Here is a 15,745-nt window from a genome sequence, read left to right as displayed (position 1 = left end):
GTGTCCTTTAATAGTGGTTTCTTTACAGCAATTCGACCATGAAGGCCTGATTCATGCAGTCTCCGCTGAACAGTTGATGTTGAGATGTGTCTGTTACTTGAACTCTGAAGCATTTATCTGTTCTGCAATTTCTGAGGCTGGTAACTAGTAATTAACTTATCCTCTACAGCAGAGGTAACTCTGGGACTTCCTTTCCTGTGGCGGTCCTCATGAGAGCTAGTTTCATCATAGCGCTTGATGGTTTTTGCAACTGCACTTGAAGAAGCATTATTGACGGACCTTCATGTCTTAAATTAATGATGGACTGTCGTTTCTCTTTGCATATTTGAGCTGTTCTTGCCATAATATGGACTTGGTCTTTTACCAAATAGGGCTATCATCTGTATACCACCCCTACCTTGTCACAACACAACTGATTGGCTCAAACGCATTAAGATGGAACGAAATTTCACAAATTAACTTTTAACAAGGCACACCTGTTAATTGAAATGCATTCCAGGTGACTACCTCATGAAGCTGGTTGAGAGAATGCCAGTAGTGTTCAAAGCTGTCATCAAGGCAAAGGGTGGCTACTTTGAAGAATATAAAATATATTTTGATTTGTTTAACACTTGGTTAATACATGATTACATATGTGTTATTTCATCAGTATTATTCTACAATGTAGAAAATAGTTTAAAAAGTCTGGTGTGTCCAGACTTTTGACTGGTACTCTGTTTCACAAGTTTGGATAGTGCAATACATACAGTAGAGTACAGTATATCGTACTGTATTCTGCTTTGCTGTATTGTACTACACTGTACTCTGCTGTGCTCTACTGTGCTGCGCAGTGCTGAAACTTGAGGAGAAAGACATTCATATCCATAATTATACGTTTTTGTATAGTACAGATAAGGTACCCATGATGGAATTTTGTTACCGTAAATCCGTTACCGGGCGTAAATCTTCAGTTACTGTAGTTTAATACCACCCCATTCTTACTGCAGATGAGTGAATCTTAATTCGGAGCAGATATTTATCAGAGTTTTTAGAAAACATGGTCGCATTAAAACCTGAGGGAGATTTTACAGTAATTCTTTAGTGAGCGTGCCTACTCTGGTATTGTGTGCTCAAGCCAACAGCTGGCAGATAGTGTTGGTATAGCCTACATGATGAGATTATTCTGGACAAAAGAGCCATTTGTCAAACGGCAGCCAAGCATCGATCATTATGTCACCAGAAATAAGACCCTCGATATTTATTGGAAAGGAACATCAAGCCTGTCACGGTTCACTTTCACCACCCTGTGAAGTTCATATTTTTTATAATCTGTAGCCTATTAAACTGCATGTTTTCCAGAGTTGTTGTCCTCCCACTACCACATGTCATCGCGTGACTCCAAGTTTAAATCTGATATGATGGTTGTATCAATATTTGTTCATAAGCGTTTCATCACCATTTCTCGCTTTATAATTTTACTGACACAAAAAGATCCCACCTTGTCTTGTGTTTTGTCGACGTTTGGCAAGTTTACTGCCAAATATGCTGTTTCCATAAGGCCTGTTGTGACACTTTTTTTAACTTGTACTTTACTCGCATAAAAAGCTTGTATGAAAACCTGGTTTGTGTGGTAGAAGCTAGTGAGTAGGGATGTTTTTGCAGGAGAATCGCAACCATCCTCAACAACGTGCCCACCTCAGACACAGATTTCCTGGACTCAGTCCTTTGGCTCTGTCCTCGCCCCCTCCTCCCCTCCACATAGTTGATGGTTGTTCTGTTTTGTACCCTCTCCCACCCCCCCACAGGCATGCACTACGGATATTTAGCCAATAGTGGCGCTAGCTCTGCCAACGCCGCTGCCAACGTTGCCCCCTCGTCATCCAGCTCCGATGAGGATGATGATGAGGAGGAGGAGGATGAGGAAGCAGGTCTGCTTATAGCTTTTATTCCCAACCCAACTCCAATAACCATCAACTAACCTGACCCTCACATCAACCCATGCAGCACTTACTTTTCTTTCAATCCCAGGCACTTTGCATTCATACTCATGTCTCAAAGCCACCTCCGCCCATCTCTAGCAGCTTCTCTGCCCCCCTCTACTGCCCACCTGACGGCCTCCACGCATTCAACAGCTATGCCACGTCTTCTCCCTGTTCCCAATAGATATTGGATGTTAGTGATGAGAGCTCATTGTAACTGAAACCACAGTGAAGCATGTCAGTCAAAGGTGAATCTGATCAGTTAACCTCTTCTTGATCAAGTTAGGATAAGCCTTGATTAAGCTTAATTCGATTCATCATTTGAATCATGTGAGTAGGGTGTAGTGTTTGAGAGCAAATTAGTTGTTTTAGGATCCGTTTTGTCTTCTTGACATGCAGGCTACGCACTCGTTCTGGTGCTGTCCAATCATGTCCTCTCAGCTCTCGCCCACTAACCATTTAGGAACGATTGCATTTCAATTACAGGCACTGATCCAACTGGTTTCTGAATTAAGAAGCGCATTTTTCTTCCCGTTGCAATTTCAGAATTGCATCCTCCTGAAAAACAATTGATTTTGCATGATTGGTTTTGCATTTAAATAAGGGAAAACACATGTATAGAGCACACACACATTTCTGTAGCTCCCTATCTGGACCAGTCACTAGCCTACACTTTGTTTGGAACCTCTAATCTTAGCACCTAACATAGTTATGCTATGCTGATAACGATGTTATTATACTACATTTCCCATTTTGGTTATCAGCATGCACTGTACATGCTGTGTTTCAACGAGAAGGTGTTGAGTGTCCTAGGGGTGCTGGTGGGTCCCACCCTTGGGTTTTGTGTAATTGGCTAGAGGTTAACAGCTTTTTAAATATAGCAGGTCCCTTGTTGCTGCGGGCCAGCAGGCACTGGTCTCCGCCGGGAGAAGGGTAGAGGCCTAGGCATGTCAGCACTAGCTCTCGCTAGCACCTCCTGCTAAAGGTGTGCTCCTCCTCCCCATCTTACACTCCAAACGCTCTCTATCATTCCATCATTTCCATTGTCATTTTCAAGTCGCAGATGTTTGTCCCGTTTGATGAGGTCACTTATCATTCTGTCTCTCTCTGTTGCTTGGCCAACATTTTTTGTTTATGCCTACCTTTTTTCTGTTTTGTGTTGACATCTCACATGACATGAATTCATATGAGAACAAGGGCATGTCAGTCATATCATCCTTGTGTCCCCAGCCTGCCAGTTTCACTAATATCCAGATCACTTAATCCAGTGGGGTGGCAGTCAGATTTAGCTGCCTGGGATAATTGGAGCTCATCCAATGAGCTCTTGGCCTGCGCAGGCAGTGCTATCTTGGTTCACTGTCACAGCCCTCCATTTGGCCCAATTTGATTAATCAACTCCGATGTGCATGTGACTGAGACTTAAAAGCACTCTCTCATAGTGCCCCATAGCCTCTCTACCTAATTACTCAAGAGATGGAAGGAAAGGCTCTGTGTGCATGGCCTAGGGAGTTGATGATGATAACAGCTGTCTGTTTCTCTATAAGTAAGTAGCCTTGGCTTATGCGAGCCGGAATGGCTCATAGGAGCAGGAGCCTATCTCCTGTTTCTGTAGCGTAAGTAAACTTGATGTACAAGTACACCCCCTGACAGGATGCTAGTCTATCGCAGGACCTTACCCACAATCTATCTCCTTAATACTGAGTGCCATGCAAAGGCTCATTGAGTCCCATTTTTACTGTTTTTGGTATGACTAGGCCGGGGATCCAACTCCCAATCTCAGAGCGGACACTCTACCCACAAGGCCACTGAGTTGGGTTATATGTCTGTGGCTTCACCTATTTTCCCATTTTAGCAGCTTTCATGTGTTATTTTTCTCCCGCCAGCATGTCCAAGGCCCTGCAGAGTTGTACTAAACCGTTGAAAGACAACAGCTCCTCACAACTCTGTTTCGTTCTTCACCTCCCTCCTTTCTCAGGCGGGGATAGTTCCTCAACCACCACCGGCAGTGCGTCCCCGGTGCCCAACAGCTACGACTCCCTGGAAGGCGGCAGCTACCCAGGTACACACTTTACTCAGCTCTTAACATCCAACGATACATGTACTCTGCATTGCGGAGGCATTTGAAAAATTTGACCCAACCCATCTTGACGGCAGATCCGTCATCCAATTGAAAATTTCTTCTGCCACATATCTCCACTCAACCACAGTCCCAAATGTACTCAGCGGGCAGCTATCCATTGGTACATGCAACTTTAATGTTTCTCTCTTTATTTCCAGAGTTCTCCAATCCTCCGTCTGCCGACATGCCCAAACAGCCAGTCTATCAGCAGAGGCCGGTCTCCAGGGTAGACTCCTCCCCCTCACACGGCGGGTACAACCAAACTGGCTATCAGCATTTGCCACAGGTAAGATGTTCTGGTGCAACCTACCTGGTTGTGTATGACTGAAATGATAAAAATACGATATATTTCTCATTCTAATATGGTCCCTCATGAAATACATGAAAAGGAGTTCGCCTACTAAGTCAATACCAGTGGTGTAAATTACTTAAGTAAAAATGCTTTAAAGTACTACTTAAGTAGTGTTTTGGGGTATCTGTACTTTACTATTTATATTTTTGCCAACTTTTTATTTTACTTCACTACATTCCAAAATAAAAAATCTTAAGAAATTTGTACCGTCTGGTTTATATTTAAAACCAAATATTTTTAGACTTTTACTCAAGTAGTATTTTACTGGGTCACTTATACTTGAGTAATTTTCTAGTCAGGTGTCTTTTACTTTTCTTTAAGTATGACAATTGAGTACTTTTTACACCACTGGTCAATACAGTTCTAATCCGTTCCTTTCTATCATGTTCATCTCTGTTCCACACCTGACCCTTGTGGTAATGATCTACCTATCTCATTTTACTGTGGGACTAACTGCCTCCCATTTGTCCGTGCAGCCCTTCCCTAACATGTCCCAACTGTCTGCGGCCCTTGGGGGACTGAGCGGTGTACCAGAGCTGGAGGTGGAGGCACTGCGGCCAGTCAACCTGCTGCAGGAGAGGAACCTGCTGCCCCACCGGCCCCTGGACGCCCCCGAACCCAACCTCAGCGCTGACCTAAAGAAGGCCAACTGCAGCCCGGAGTAAGAGGGAGGGAGAGTTTGTGGGTTTGAGGATATGCTGGTATCTGAGCACAAAACTCATTGACAATATGCAGCATAAACTGAAACACTTTAAATGACAGGTCTCCCAAGCTTATTGATAGGATCAAGCAAAACACATATTGAAAACATTGTTGATTTCAAACGTACTTCTCTATCTCCACACTGCATTGTTTCTCCATAGTCTCCGCTAACTCAATGAAACATATCAGCTCGTGCCTGGCAAGGCAGTGCTAAACGCTCTTCTCTCTGGCCTCCACAGCACGTTCAGGTGTACCCTGACCAACATCCCCCAGACCCAGGCCCTGCTGAATAAAGCCCGGCTTCCCCTAGGCCTGCTCCTGCACCCCTTCAGAGACCTGGCAGTAAGACATCCAACCCGAACACAACCAGGGCCCTGCCCACAAACATCCCCTGGCTCCTAACTCCTGGTGTAGATCTGAGAGGATTGGATAGGTGTAAGGAACTGACATTTCAGGGAGCTATGAACTTGGAAAGGCAATTTGCTACATTGGAACATAACACAGAACAAATGTTGTGGAATTGACTGAATATCTTAGAATAAAACTATTGGCTATTTATATTGACTGGTGTTCAGTGTTAATCTATACTATGCCCCCTAAATAAAACCCTGTCATTCTGTCATAGGAAGTTAAACTGAGTACAGAAACAGAACAGCAGGAGGCAATGCAGGTTGAGATGGAGGATGAGGAGGTGCAAAAATACATTGTTTTAGGTTCAGTCGAAGTGCAAAGTGGTAAAAGTACAAAAAGCCAGTCGGTGTTGATATAAGGAGTTTACAGAAAGGATTCCACTCTTACAGATGCATTTTGCAGATGCAGGTTAGGCCAAATATAGAGTTTAGACTAAATTTTCAGAAATAACTTTGTAACAAACCACAGATGAACAAAAAGTCATCTTCATCACAGAATCTCTCTCTATCCATAGCAACTCCCAGTGATCACGTCCAACACCATAGTGAGATGTCGCTCCTGTCGTACCTACATTAACCCCTTCGTCTCCTTCCTGGACCAGAGGAGATGGAAATGCAATCTCTGTTACAGGGTCAACGATGGTACGGATCCCTCTATTCAATATGTGTACAAGGGCAGCACTGTCCAAATGCTGATGTTCAATAACATCTGCTAAATCACCTGAATGTAAATATTCTCCTCAGTTCCTGATGAGTTCATGTATAACCCAGTGACCCGCTCATATGGAGAGCCCCACAAGAGGCCAGAGGTACAGAACTCCACTGTGGAGTTCATAGCCTCTTCAGATTACATGGTTAGTATTCATCCATCCAGAAGCAGTTTGCCCTCAGGTCTCCATCAGACACACGTCAGACTGCAGATGTGAACTGGTTGAATGTTTTGAGTAAAGCATGTGTTCTCCCCAGCTGCGTCCCCCTCAGCCTGCAGTGTACCTGTTTGTGCTGGATGTGTCTCACAACGCGGTGGAGGGAGGCTACCTGAACGTCTTCTGTCACACCCTACTGGAAAACCTGGACAAGTGAGTCGCTTTGCCATAGAGTCCATACATAGTATTTGGCAACCTTTTAGTTCTCAAAATAAGAGTCTCTTTTTGTAGTTTAGGCTCCATTTCAAAGAGGGGGGGGGGAACTAAAATGAGAAATGTAAAACATGGCCGCTTGCATTGGCCTGCTTGGAAGTGCGTAAGAACTGGAGGAATATTGAAATGAATCTCTCTGGTGCATTCTGTTTTAGCAGTTAAGTCAATCAGCATGCATACATATAAAAGACCCCTTCAGTCCCCAGCTGTGCCCTGGACACCATATGTGAATTGATCGCCCCCCATCTATCTTCAGAGTTCGTACTGTTAGGTGACCTAAACTGGGACATGCTTAACTCCCCGGCCGTCCTACAATCTAAGCTAGATGCCCTCAATCTCACACAAATTATCAAGGAACCTAACAGATACAACCCTAAATCTGTAACCATGGGCATGCTCTTAGATATCATCCTGACCAATTTGCCCTCTAAATACACCTCTGCTGTCTTCAACCAGGATCTCAGAGATCACTGCCTCATTGCCTGCGTGCGTAATGGGGCCACAGTGAAACAACCACCCCTCATCACTGTCAAATGCTCCCTTAAACACTTCAGGGAGCAGGCCTTTCTAATCAACCTGGCCCGGGTATCCTGGAAGGATATTGACCTCATCCCGTCAGTAGAGGATGCCTGGTTGCTCTTCAAAAGTGTTTTACTCACCATCTTAAATAAGCATGCCCCATTCAAAAAATGTACACAGTCAGTTAGGAAAGCTAAGGCTAGCTTTTTCAAGCAGAAATTTGCTTCCTGTAGCACTAATTCCAAAAAGTTTTGGGACACTGTAAAGTCCATGGAGAATAAGAGCACCACCTCCCAGCTGCCCACTGCACTGAGGATAGGAAACACTGTCACCACCAATAATCTACGATAATTTCAATAAGCATTTTTCTATGGCTGGCCATGCTTTCCACCTGGCTACCCCTACCCCGGCCAACATCTCAGCACCCCCTTCAGCAACTTGCCCTGGCCCCCCCCCCCCCCCCCCCCCCCCCCCCCCCCCCCCCTTGCTTCTCCTTCATCCAAATCCAGACAACTGATGTTCTGAAAGAGCTGCAACATCTGGATCCCTACAAATCAGCTGGGCTAGACGATCTGGACCCTCTCTTTCTAAAATTATCCGCTGAAATTGTTGCAACTCCTGTTACTAGCCTGTTCAACCTCTTTCGTATCGTCTGAGACACTCTAGACCCAAACTGTTATAGACCTATATCCATCCTGCCCTGCCTTTTCTAAAAATCTGCGAAAGCCAAGTTAACTTCTTAGTGATCCCTTTGCGCGCCGGGATTGATTTGACAACACCCAGTGAAATAGCAGCGCGCCAAATTCAAAAACAGAAATAATAATTCAACAATGAATAATAATTCATAAATCATAGTGTTATACATCGGTTTAAAGATGAACGTCTTGTTAATCCAGCCACAGTGTCAGATTTCAAAAGGGCTTTACGGGGAAAGCAAACCATGCTATTCTCTGAGGACAGCACCCCATCAAACATACACGTGAAAATCATAATTCAACCCGCCAAGTGCGACACAAAAGTCAGAAATAACATATAATTCATGCCTTACCTTTGAAGATCTTCTTCTGTTGGCACTCCAATATGTCCAGTAAACATCACAAATAGTCCTTTTGTTCGATAAATTCTGTCGTTATATCCCCAAAATGTCAATTTATTTGGCGCAGTTTGATTCAGAAAATACACCGGTTCCAACTCGCGCAACATGACTACAAAGTATCTAATAAGTTACCTGTAAACTTGATCCAAACATTTCAAACAACTTTCCTAATCCAACTTTAGGTATTTTTAAACGTAAATAATCGATCAAATTTAAGACGGAATCAACTGTGTTCAATACCGGACGAAAACAAAGTGGAGCGAGCTTTCAGGTCGCGCCCCAACCACAACAGTACACTTGGCTATCCACCCAGATAGGAAATGGCTACTTCTTCATTTCTCAAAGGAAAAACATCAACCAATTTCTAAAGACTGTTGACATCTAGTGGAAGCGATAGGAACTGCAAACAAGTGCCTTAGAAATCTAGATCCACATAGAAAACCCATTGAAAAGAGAGTGACCTCAACATTTTTTTTCCTGGATGGTTTGTCCTCGGGGTTTCACCTGCCAAATAAGTTCTGTTATACTCACAGACATAATTTTAACAGTTTTAGAAACTTTTGAGTTTTTTTCTATCCAAATCGAATTATATGCATATCCTAGCTTCTGGGCCTGAGTAGCAAGCAGTTTACTTTGGGCACACTTTTCATCTTTGGGAGCAATTTTCAAACGCCTGAAGGTACCACGTTCATCTGTACAAACAATAGTGCGCAAGTATAAACAGCATGGGACCACGAAGCCGTCATACCGCTCAGGAAGGAGACGCGTTCTGTCTCCTGGAGATGAACGTACTTTGGTGCGAAAAGTGCAAATCAATCCCAGATCAACAGCAAAGGACCTTGTGAAGATGCTGGAGGGAACGGGTACAAAAGTATCTATATCCACAGTAAAACGAGTCCTATATCAACATAACCTGAAAGGCAGCTCAGCAAGGAAGAAGCCACTGCTCCAAAACCGCAATAAAAAAGTCAGACTATGGTTTGCAACTGCACATGGGGACAAAGATTGTACTTTTGGAGAAATATCCTCTGGTCTGATGAAACAAAAATAGAACTGCTTGGCCATAATGACCATCGTTATGTTTGGAGGAAAAAGGCGGAGGCTTCCAAGCCGAAGAACACCATCCCAACCAATGAAGCACGGAGGTGACAGCATCATGTTGTGGGGGTGCTTTGCTGCAGGAGGGACTGGTGCACTTCATCAAAATAGATGACATCATGAGGTAGGAAAATTATGTGGATATATTGAAGCAACATCTGAAGACATCAGTCAGGAAGTTTGGTCGCAAATGGGTCTTCCAAATAGACAATGACCCCAAGCATACTTCCAAAGTTGTGGCAACTTGTCAAGGTATTGGAGTGGCCATCACAAAGCCCTGACCTCAATTCTATAGAAAATTTGTGGGCAGAACTGAAAAAGTGTGTGTGAGCAAGGAGGCCTACAAACCTGAGTTCCACAAGCTCTGTCAGGAGGAATGGGCCAAAATTCACCCAATTTATTGTGGTAAGCTTGTGGAAGGCTACCCGAAATGTTTGACCTAAGTTAAACCATTTAAAGGCAATGCTACCAAATACTAATTGAATGTATGTAAACTTCTGACCCACTGGGAATGTGATGAAAGAAATAAAAGCTGAAATAAATCATTCTCTCTACTATTATTCTGACATTTCACATTCTTAAAATAAAGTGTTGATCCTAACTGACCTAAGACGGGCATTTTTACTAGGATTAAATGTCAGGAATTGTGAAAAACTGAGTTTAAATGTATCTGGCTAAGGTGAATGTAATCTTCCAACTTCAACTGTATATCTAGTTTTTCTCGCCAGGAAAAGAGACATGGAATACTTGAGCTGGGCTGTCATTCCAGTTTTTCCCAGGAAATTCAATTGGTCTTTGTCGTAACCTAACAAAACTAGCTCTGACAACTGTTCCCTGCTGGTTTCGATGTCTGGAAGATCTGTCACGTCAACTCCATAATGCCAAATCCATAATCACACTTTTTGACGTGGAAATGAGTTCACCAGAATTCCAGTACACATACACACACTGACATTGTCAAAGCCGAGAGAGATTCTGCCATTTCCCTGCCATTTCCATTGTCCAGTACTGTTATACGCTGAAGGCTAGGGTGACTCTCTGGGGGTTCTGTCTGTGTTTCAGGATGCCTGGGGACACGCGCACCCGAGTTGGCTTCATCACCTTCAACAGCACCATCCACTTCTACAACCTCCAAGAGAGCCTCTCACAGCCACAGATGTTGGTGGTCTCCGACATCGACGGTGTGTGTTCTTTCATTCAGCTTCCCTCATCCATCTTCAGGTCCACTCCCTAGAAATGTCAGTCGGTTTGTGCTCTAGCTAACATGTTGTTATCTTGCTAAACAACTCTTGGCAAGGCAACAGTGTAGTGTTGACGACTGCAGACTGACTGCATCCCCACTCCCTCAAACTTACCTGTCACTTATTTACTGATGGTTGAAATAAAACAATTTTTGGGTGTTCTCCAAGTTAAATATCTAAGGAAATTGAATTGGCGCTGTGATACATTAAATGATTCCGTCTTGGTTCTGTTTTTGTAGATCTCTTCATTCCAACCCACGACAGTCTCCTGGTGAACCTGAAGGAAAGCAGAGCGGTAAAGGTTTTTATTTGACTGAGAATGTGTGCAACTATTTGTGTTTACCAGTGTCATCACAGGCTGGTTTTCTTGACTGGCGTGTGAGGGTGAGAATCTTGGTGTGTTTTTGACCATGTATGGTTGCTTGATTTTGACTGCTCTCTTTCTCTCCCTCTCTTCTTTCTCTCCCCCCCTCTCCCAGCTGGTGAGGGTACTGTTGACCTCCCTACACAGAATGTTTAGCCAGACCAGGGAGACCCACAGTGCCCTGGGCCCGGCGCTGCAGGCTGCCTACAAACTCATGTCCCCCACGGGGGGCCGCGTCTCCGTGTTCCAGACCCAGCTACCCACACTGGGCGCCGGCCTGTTGCAGTCCCGGGAGGACCCCAACCAGAGGTCCAGCACCAAGGTATGAGTGCTGAGTCACACACACACACAGGCATGACACACACAAACACAGTACCAGTCAAAAGTTTGGACACCTACTCATGCAAGGGTTTTTCTTTATTTTTACTATTTTCTACATTGTCGAATAATAGTGAAGACATCAACTATGAAATAACACATATGGAATCATGTAGTAACCAAAAAAGTGTTCAACAAATCAAAATATATTTGAGATTCTTCAAAGTAGCCACCCTTTGCCTTGATGACAGGTTTGCTCACGCTTGGCATTCTCTCAACCAGCTTCACCTGGAAGGCTTTTCCAACAGCCTTGAAGGAGTTCCCACATATGCTGAGCACTTTTTTGCTGCTTTTCCATCACTGCGGTCCAACTCATCCCAAACCATCTCAATTGGGTTGAGGTCGGGTGATTGTGGAGGCCGGGTCATCTGATGCAGCACTCCATCACTCTCCTTCTTGGTCAAATATCCCTTACACAGCCTGTAGGTGTGTTGGGTCATTGTCCTGTTGAAAACAAATTACAGTTCCACTAAGCGCAAACCAGATTGGATGGTGTACCGCTGCAGAATGCTGTGATAGCCATGCTAGTTAAGTGTGCCTTGAATTCTAAACAAATCACTGGCGGTGGGTTTTCCTTTCCTGTGGTGGTCCTCATGTGAGCCAGTTTCCTCATAGCGCTTGATGGTTTTTGCGAATGCACTTGAAAACTTTTTTGACACTTTCCGGATTGACTGACCTTCATGTCTTAAATTAATGATGGACTGTCGTTTCTCTTAGCCCTATTTGGTAAAAGACCAGGTCCAAATTATGTCAAGGACGCTCAAATAAGCAAAGAGAAACAACAGTCCATCATTACTTTAAGACATGAAGGTCAGTCAATCCCGAAAATCTTGCGCTATAAAGAAACTGGCTGTCATGAGAATCGCCACAGGAAAGGAAGACCCAGAGTTACCTCTCCTGTAGAGGATAAGATCATTAGAGTTACCAGCCTCAGATTGCAGCCTAAATAAATGCTTCACTGAGTTCAAGACACATCTCAACATCAACTCTTCAGAGGAGACTGCGTCAATCAGGCCTTCATGGTCGAAATGCTGCAAAGAAGCCACTACTAAAGGACACCAATAAGAGGAAGAGACTTGCTTGGGCCCTGGAGGGCAGGTAGGTTGCCCGCGGTGATGCCTCTCGAGAGACTTGCGGTTGAGGGAGGTGCAGTTGCCGTACCAGGCGGTGATACAGCCCGACAGGATGCTCTCAATTGTGCATCTGTAAAATTGAGGGTTTTAGGTGACAAGTCAAATTTCTTCAGCCTCCTGAGGTTGAGGAGGCGCTGTTGCGCCTTCACCACGCTGTCTGTGTGGGTGGACCATTTCAGTTTGTCCATGATGTGTATGCTGAGGAACTTGACGCTTTCTACCTTTTCCACTGCTGTCCCGTCGATGTGGATAGGGGGGTGCGCCTTCTGCTGTTACAGCCAAATGCCTGAGTAGGGTTCTGTGATGTAAGGTTCCAGTTCTCTAAGAAGTCTATTGTGCATGTTATGTTGTGACAGGGGGTCCAACACCTGGGCCCAGCCACAGACTTCTACAAGAAGCTGGCCCTGGACTGTTCTGGCCAACAGATAGGAGTGGACCTGTTCCTCCTCAGCTCCCAGTACTCTGACCTGGCCTCACTAGGTAAGACGTGACCGCCCATTCTTTAGCTGAAAAAACCCAGACAAAATCTCATGATAAAATAGAATATAGCCGTCCTTAGGGTAAACATTAAGCATCAGGCTGACCACAGCATCCTCTGTCCCTCTCCTCGGTCCAGCCTGTATGTCTAAGTTCTCAGCGGGCAGTATCTTCTACTACCCCTCGTTGCACCACGTTCACAACCCGGCCCAGCTGGACAAGTTCCAGAAGGATCTGGAGCGCTACCTCACCAGGAAGATCGGCTTCGAGGCGGTTATGAGGATACGCTGCACCAAAGGTAGGTCTCAAAGATGTAGACAAGTATGTAGTTGTTACGATTTTGCAACAGTAAACTACTTCTAGATTATTCTTTTTTGTGTGTGTTGTCTTTTAGCGGTTTTATTTTCTTTCTGAAAGTTACTGTTGTCACTCGCCAAAATGAACAGTATACATGTATTGACCATTTCCATATCTATTTAGTGGTTATCATTACTAAGTATGTCGGTCTCCTCTCTCCTTGGTTGACAGGCTTGTCCATCCACACGTTCCACGGGAACTTCTTTGTGCGCTCGACGGACCTGCTGTCCCTGGCCAACATCAACCCAGACTCGGGCTTCGCCGTGCAGATGTCTATAGAGGAGAGCCTGGCCGACACCGCACTGGCCTGCTTCCAGTCTGCGCTGCTGTACACCTCCAGCAAAGGTACACGCATTCGCGCACACACAGTTTCATCTCTTCAACCTTCTCACATTTGAATTCATTGTGGAAATAATTTTTGTCAAATATGCTCGTAGAGAAGTCATTCCACTTTTTTACTTTTACCCAAATTAATTATTTGTTTCTAGACAGTTATTTTAGTATCATCTAACAAAGACTAATGAGTCTACGCCCTTCTCTAATTCTTTCTGTGACCCTCTCTACGTCCTCTTAGGGAAGAGGCGCATCAGGGTCCATACTCTGTGTCTGCCAGTGGTGAGCCAGCTTAGTGATGTATATGCCGGGGCTGACGTTCAGGCCATCACCTGCCTCCTAGCCAACATGGGTGAGTATGTGTATATCTCTCACACACGCTGTATTTGTTCATGGGACCTGATTTTTCAATTTCTATGAACAGCCATTGACCGGTCGATATCGTCAAGCCTGTCGGATGCCAGGGATGCCCTGGTGAATGCGGTGGTGGACTCTCTGAGTGCATACAAGAACACTGTATCTAATATCCAGCAGTCTGGTCTCATCGCCCCTGCAGCCCTGTGTCTCTTCCCCCTCTACGTGCTGGCACTACTCAAACAGGTCAGTCTGTGCACTACACACACAAACACAGTCTGCAGACAGGACTGTACACATAAACACATCTCGGGTTTGTGTACATATGCCCCAACACACACACACACACACACACACACACACACACACACACACACACACACATACATCTAAGGTCATCCCTGGGACGATAAATAGTATAAATAGTCTGGACGATAGAGCCAAAATTCATACAAACCCCAAAAAATGATTTAACCAATGAGGCTGATGCAACAGATCTGAACGTTTAGCTTAACATGTTGGTAAACTTGTTTATTCACATAACAGGGCTCCCCTGGTGCCACTGACTTTGGTGCCACCAACTGACAGTTATTCAATAAATAATATTGGTCACACCCTAAAATAATTTATTCAATAAATAAGTTAGGGAAGGAAAGTTTATGGTTAAAAATTTCTTTTTAAATGCAGACTGCCTCTGCTCAGATTGCAAGGTGGGTGATGTGCATCAGGCACTGGCCTTTCTCTTTTGACCATTTGATCTGAACGAACCGTGTCGACAGTCAAGCCTTGAGCCATTAATGTTAATTATCCTACATTGTATTTGTCAAACATGACCGGCGTTTTAGCCTATATTTACAGTGCATTCGGAAAGTATTCAGACCCCTTCCCTTTTTCCACATTGTGTTACGTCAGACTTATAAATAATCCATTTTAGAATTGTTTATCCCCTTATCAGTCTACACACAATATCCCATATTGACAAAGCAAAAAACAGGTTTGGAGAAATTTTGGCAAATTTATTAAAAATTTTAAACAGATACCTTATGTACATAAGTATTCAGACCCTTTGCTATGAGACTCAAAATTGAGCTCAGATGCATCCTGTTTCCTTTGATTATCCTTGATGTTTCTACAACTTGATTAGAGTCAGCCTGTGCTAAATTCAATTGATTGGACATGATTTGGAAAGGCGCACACCTGTCTATATAAGGTCCCACAGTTGACAGGGCATGTCATTGCAAAAACTAAGCCATGAGGTCGAAGGAATTGTCCGTAGAGCTCCGAGACAGAATGGTGTCGAGGCACAGATCTGGGGAAGGGTACCAAAACATTTCTGCGGCATTGAAGGTCCCCAGGAACACAGAGGCCTCCATCATTCTTAAATGAAAGAAGTTTGGAATAACCAAGACTTATCCTAGAGCTGGCCAAACTCAGCGATCGGGGGAGAAGGGTCTTAGTCAGGGAGGTGACCAACAATCCGATTCCTCTGGAGATGGGAAAACCTTCCAAAAAGACAACCATCTTTGCTGCACTCCCCCAATCTGGCCTTTATGGTAGAGTGGGCAGACTGAAGCCACTCCTCAGTAGAAGGCACATGACAGCCCTCTTGGAGTCTGCCAAAAGGCACCTAAAGACTCTCAGATCATGAGAAACAAGATTCTCTGGTCTGATGAAACCAGGATTGAACTCTTAGGCCTGAATGCCAAGCATCACTT

At 44.4% G+C, this 15,745-nt stretch overlaps 1 protein-coding gene across 1 annotated transcript in view; it reads left to right on the top strand.

Annotated features, from left to right (window-relative positions):
- LOC120048060 (protein transport protein Sec24B-like) overlaps nucleotides 1-15,745 on the top strand; it is a 30,299-nt gene that overhangs the window by 8,070 nt on the left and 6,484 nt on the right. Inside the window, exons 4-18 of the mRNA XM_038993750.1 lie at nucleotides 3,934-4,017; nucleotides 4,236-4,363; nucleotides 4,906-5,090; nucleotides 5,371-5,473; nucleotides 6,057-6,183; nucleotides 6,286-6,395; nucleotides 6,508-6,620; nucleotides 10,456-10,574; nucleotides 10,874-10,929; nucleotides 11,114-11,320; nucleotides 12,866-12,989; nucleotides 13,126-13,284; nucleotides 13,515-13,688; nucleotides 13,918-14,028; nucleotides 14,101-14,276. Coding sequence (XP_038849678.1) covers nucleotides 3,934-4,017; nucleotides 4,236-4,363; nucleotides 4,906-5,090; nucleotides 5,371-5,473; nucleotides 6,057-6,183; nucleotides 6,286-6,395; nucleotides 6,508-6,620; nucleotides 10,456-10,574; nucleotides 10,874-10,929; nucleotides 11,114-11,320; nucleotides 12,866-12,989; nucleotides 13,126-13,284; nucleotides 13,515-13,688; nucleotides 13,918-14,028; nucleotides 14,101-14,276 — 1,976 coding nt within the window. The remainder of the gene's footprint in view (nucleotides 1-3,933; nucleotides 4,018-4,235; nucleotides 4,364-4,905; nucleotides 5,091-5,370; nucleotides 5,474-6,056; nucleotides 6,184-6,285; nucleotides 6,396-6,507; nucleotides 6,621-10,455; nucleotides 10,575-10,873; nucleotides 10,930-11,113; nucleotides 11,321-12,865; nucleotides 12,990-13,125; nucleotides 13,285-13,514; nucleotides 13,689-13,917; nucleotides 14,029-14,100; nucleotides 14,277-15,745) is intronic.

Source organism: Salvelinus namaycush, chromosome 5, assembly GCF_016432855.1.
Source record: "Salvelinus namaycush isolate Seneca chromosome 5, SaNama_1.0, whole genome shotgun sequence".
Lineage (NCBI taxonomy): Eukaryota > Metazoa > Chordata > Actinopteri > Salmoniformes > Salmonidae > Salvelinus > Salvelinus namaycush.
This window is presented reverse-complemented; position numbering and strand designations above follow the sequence as displayed.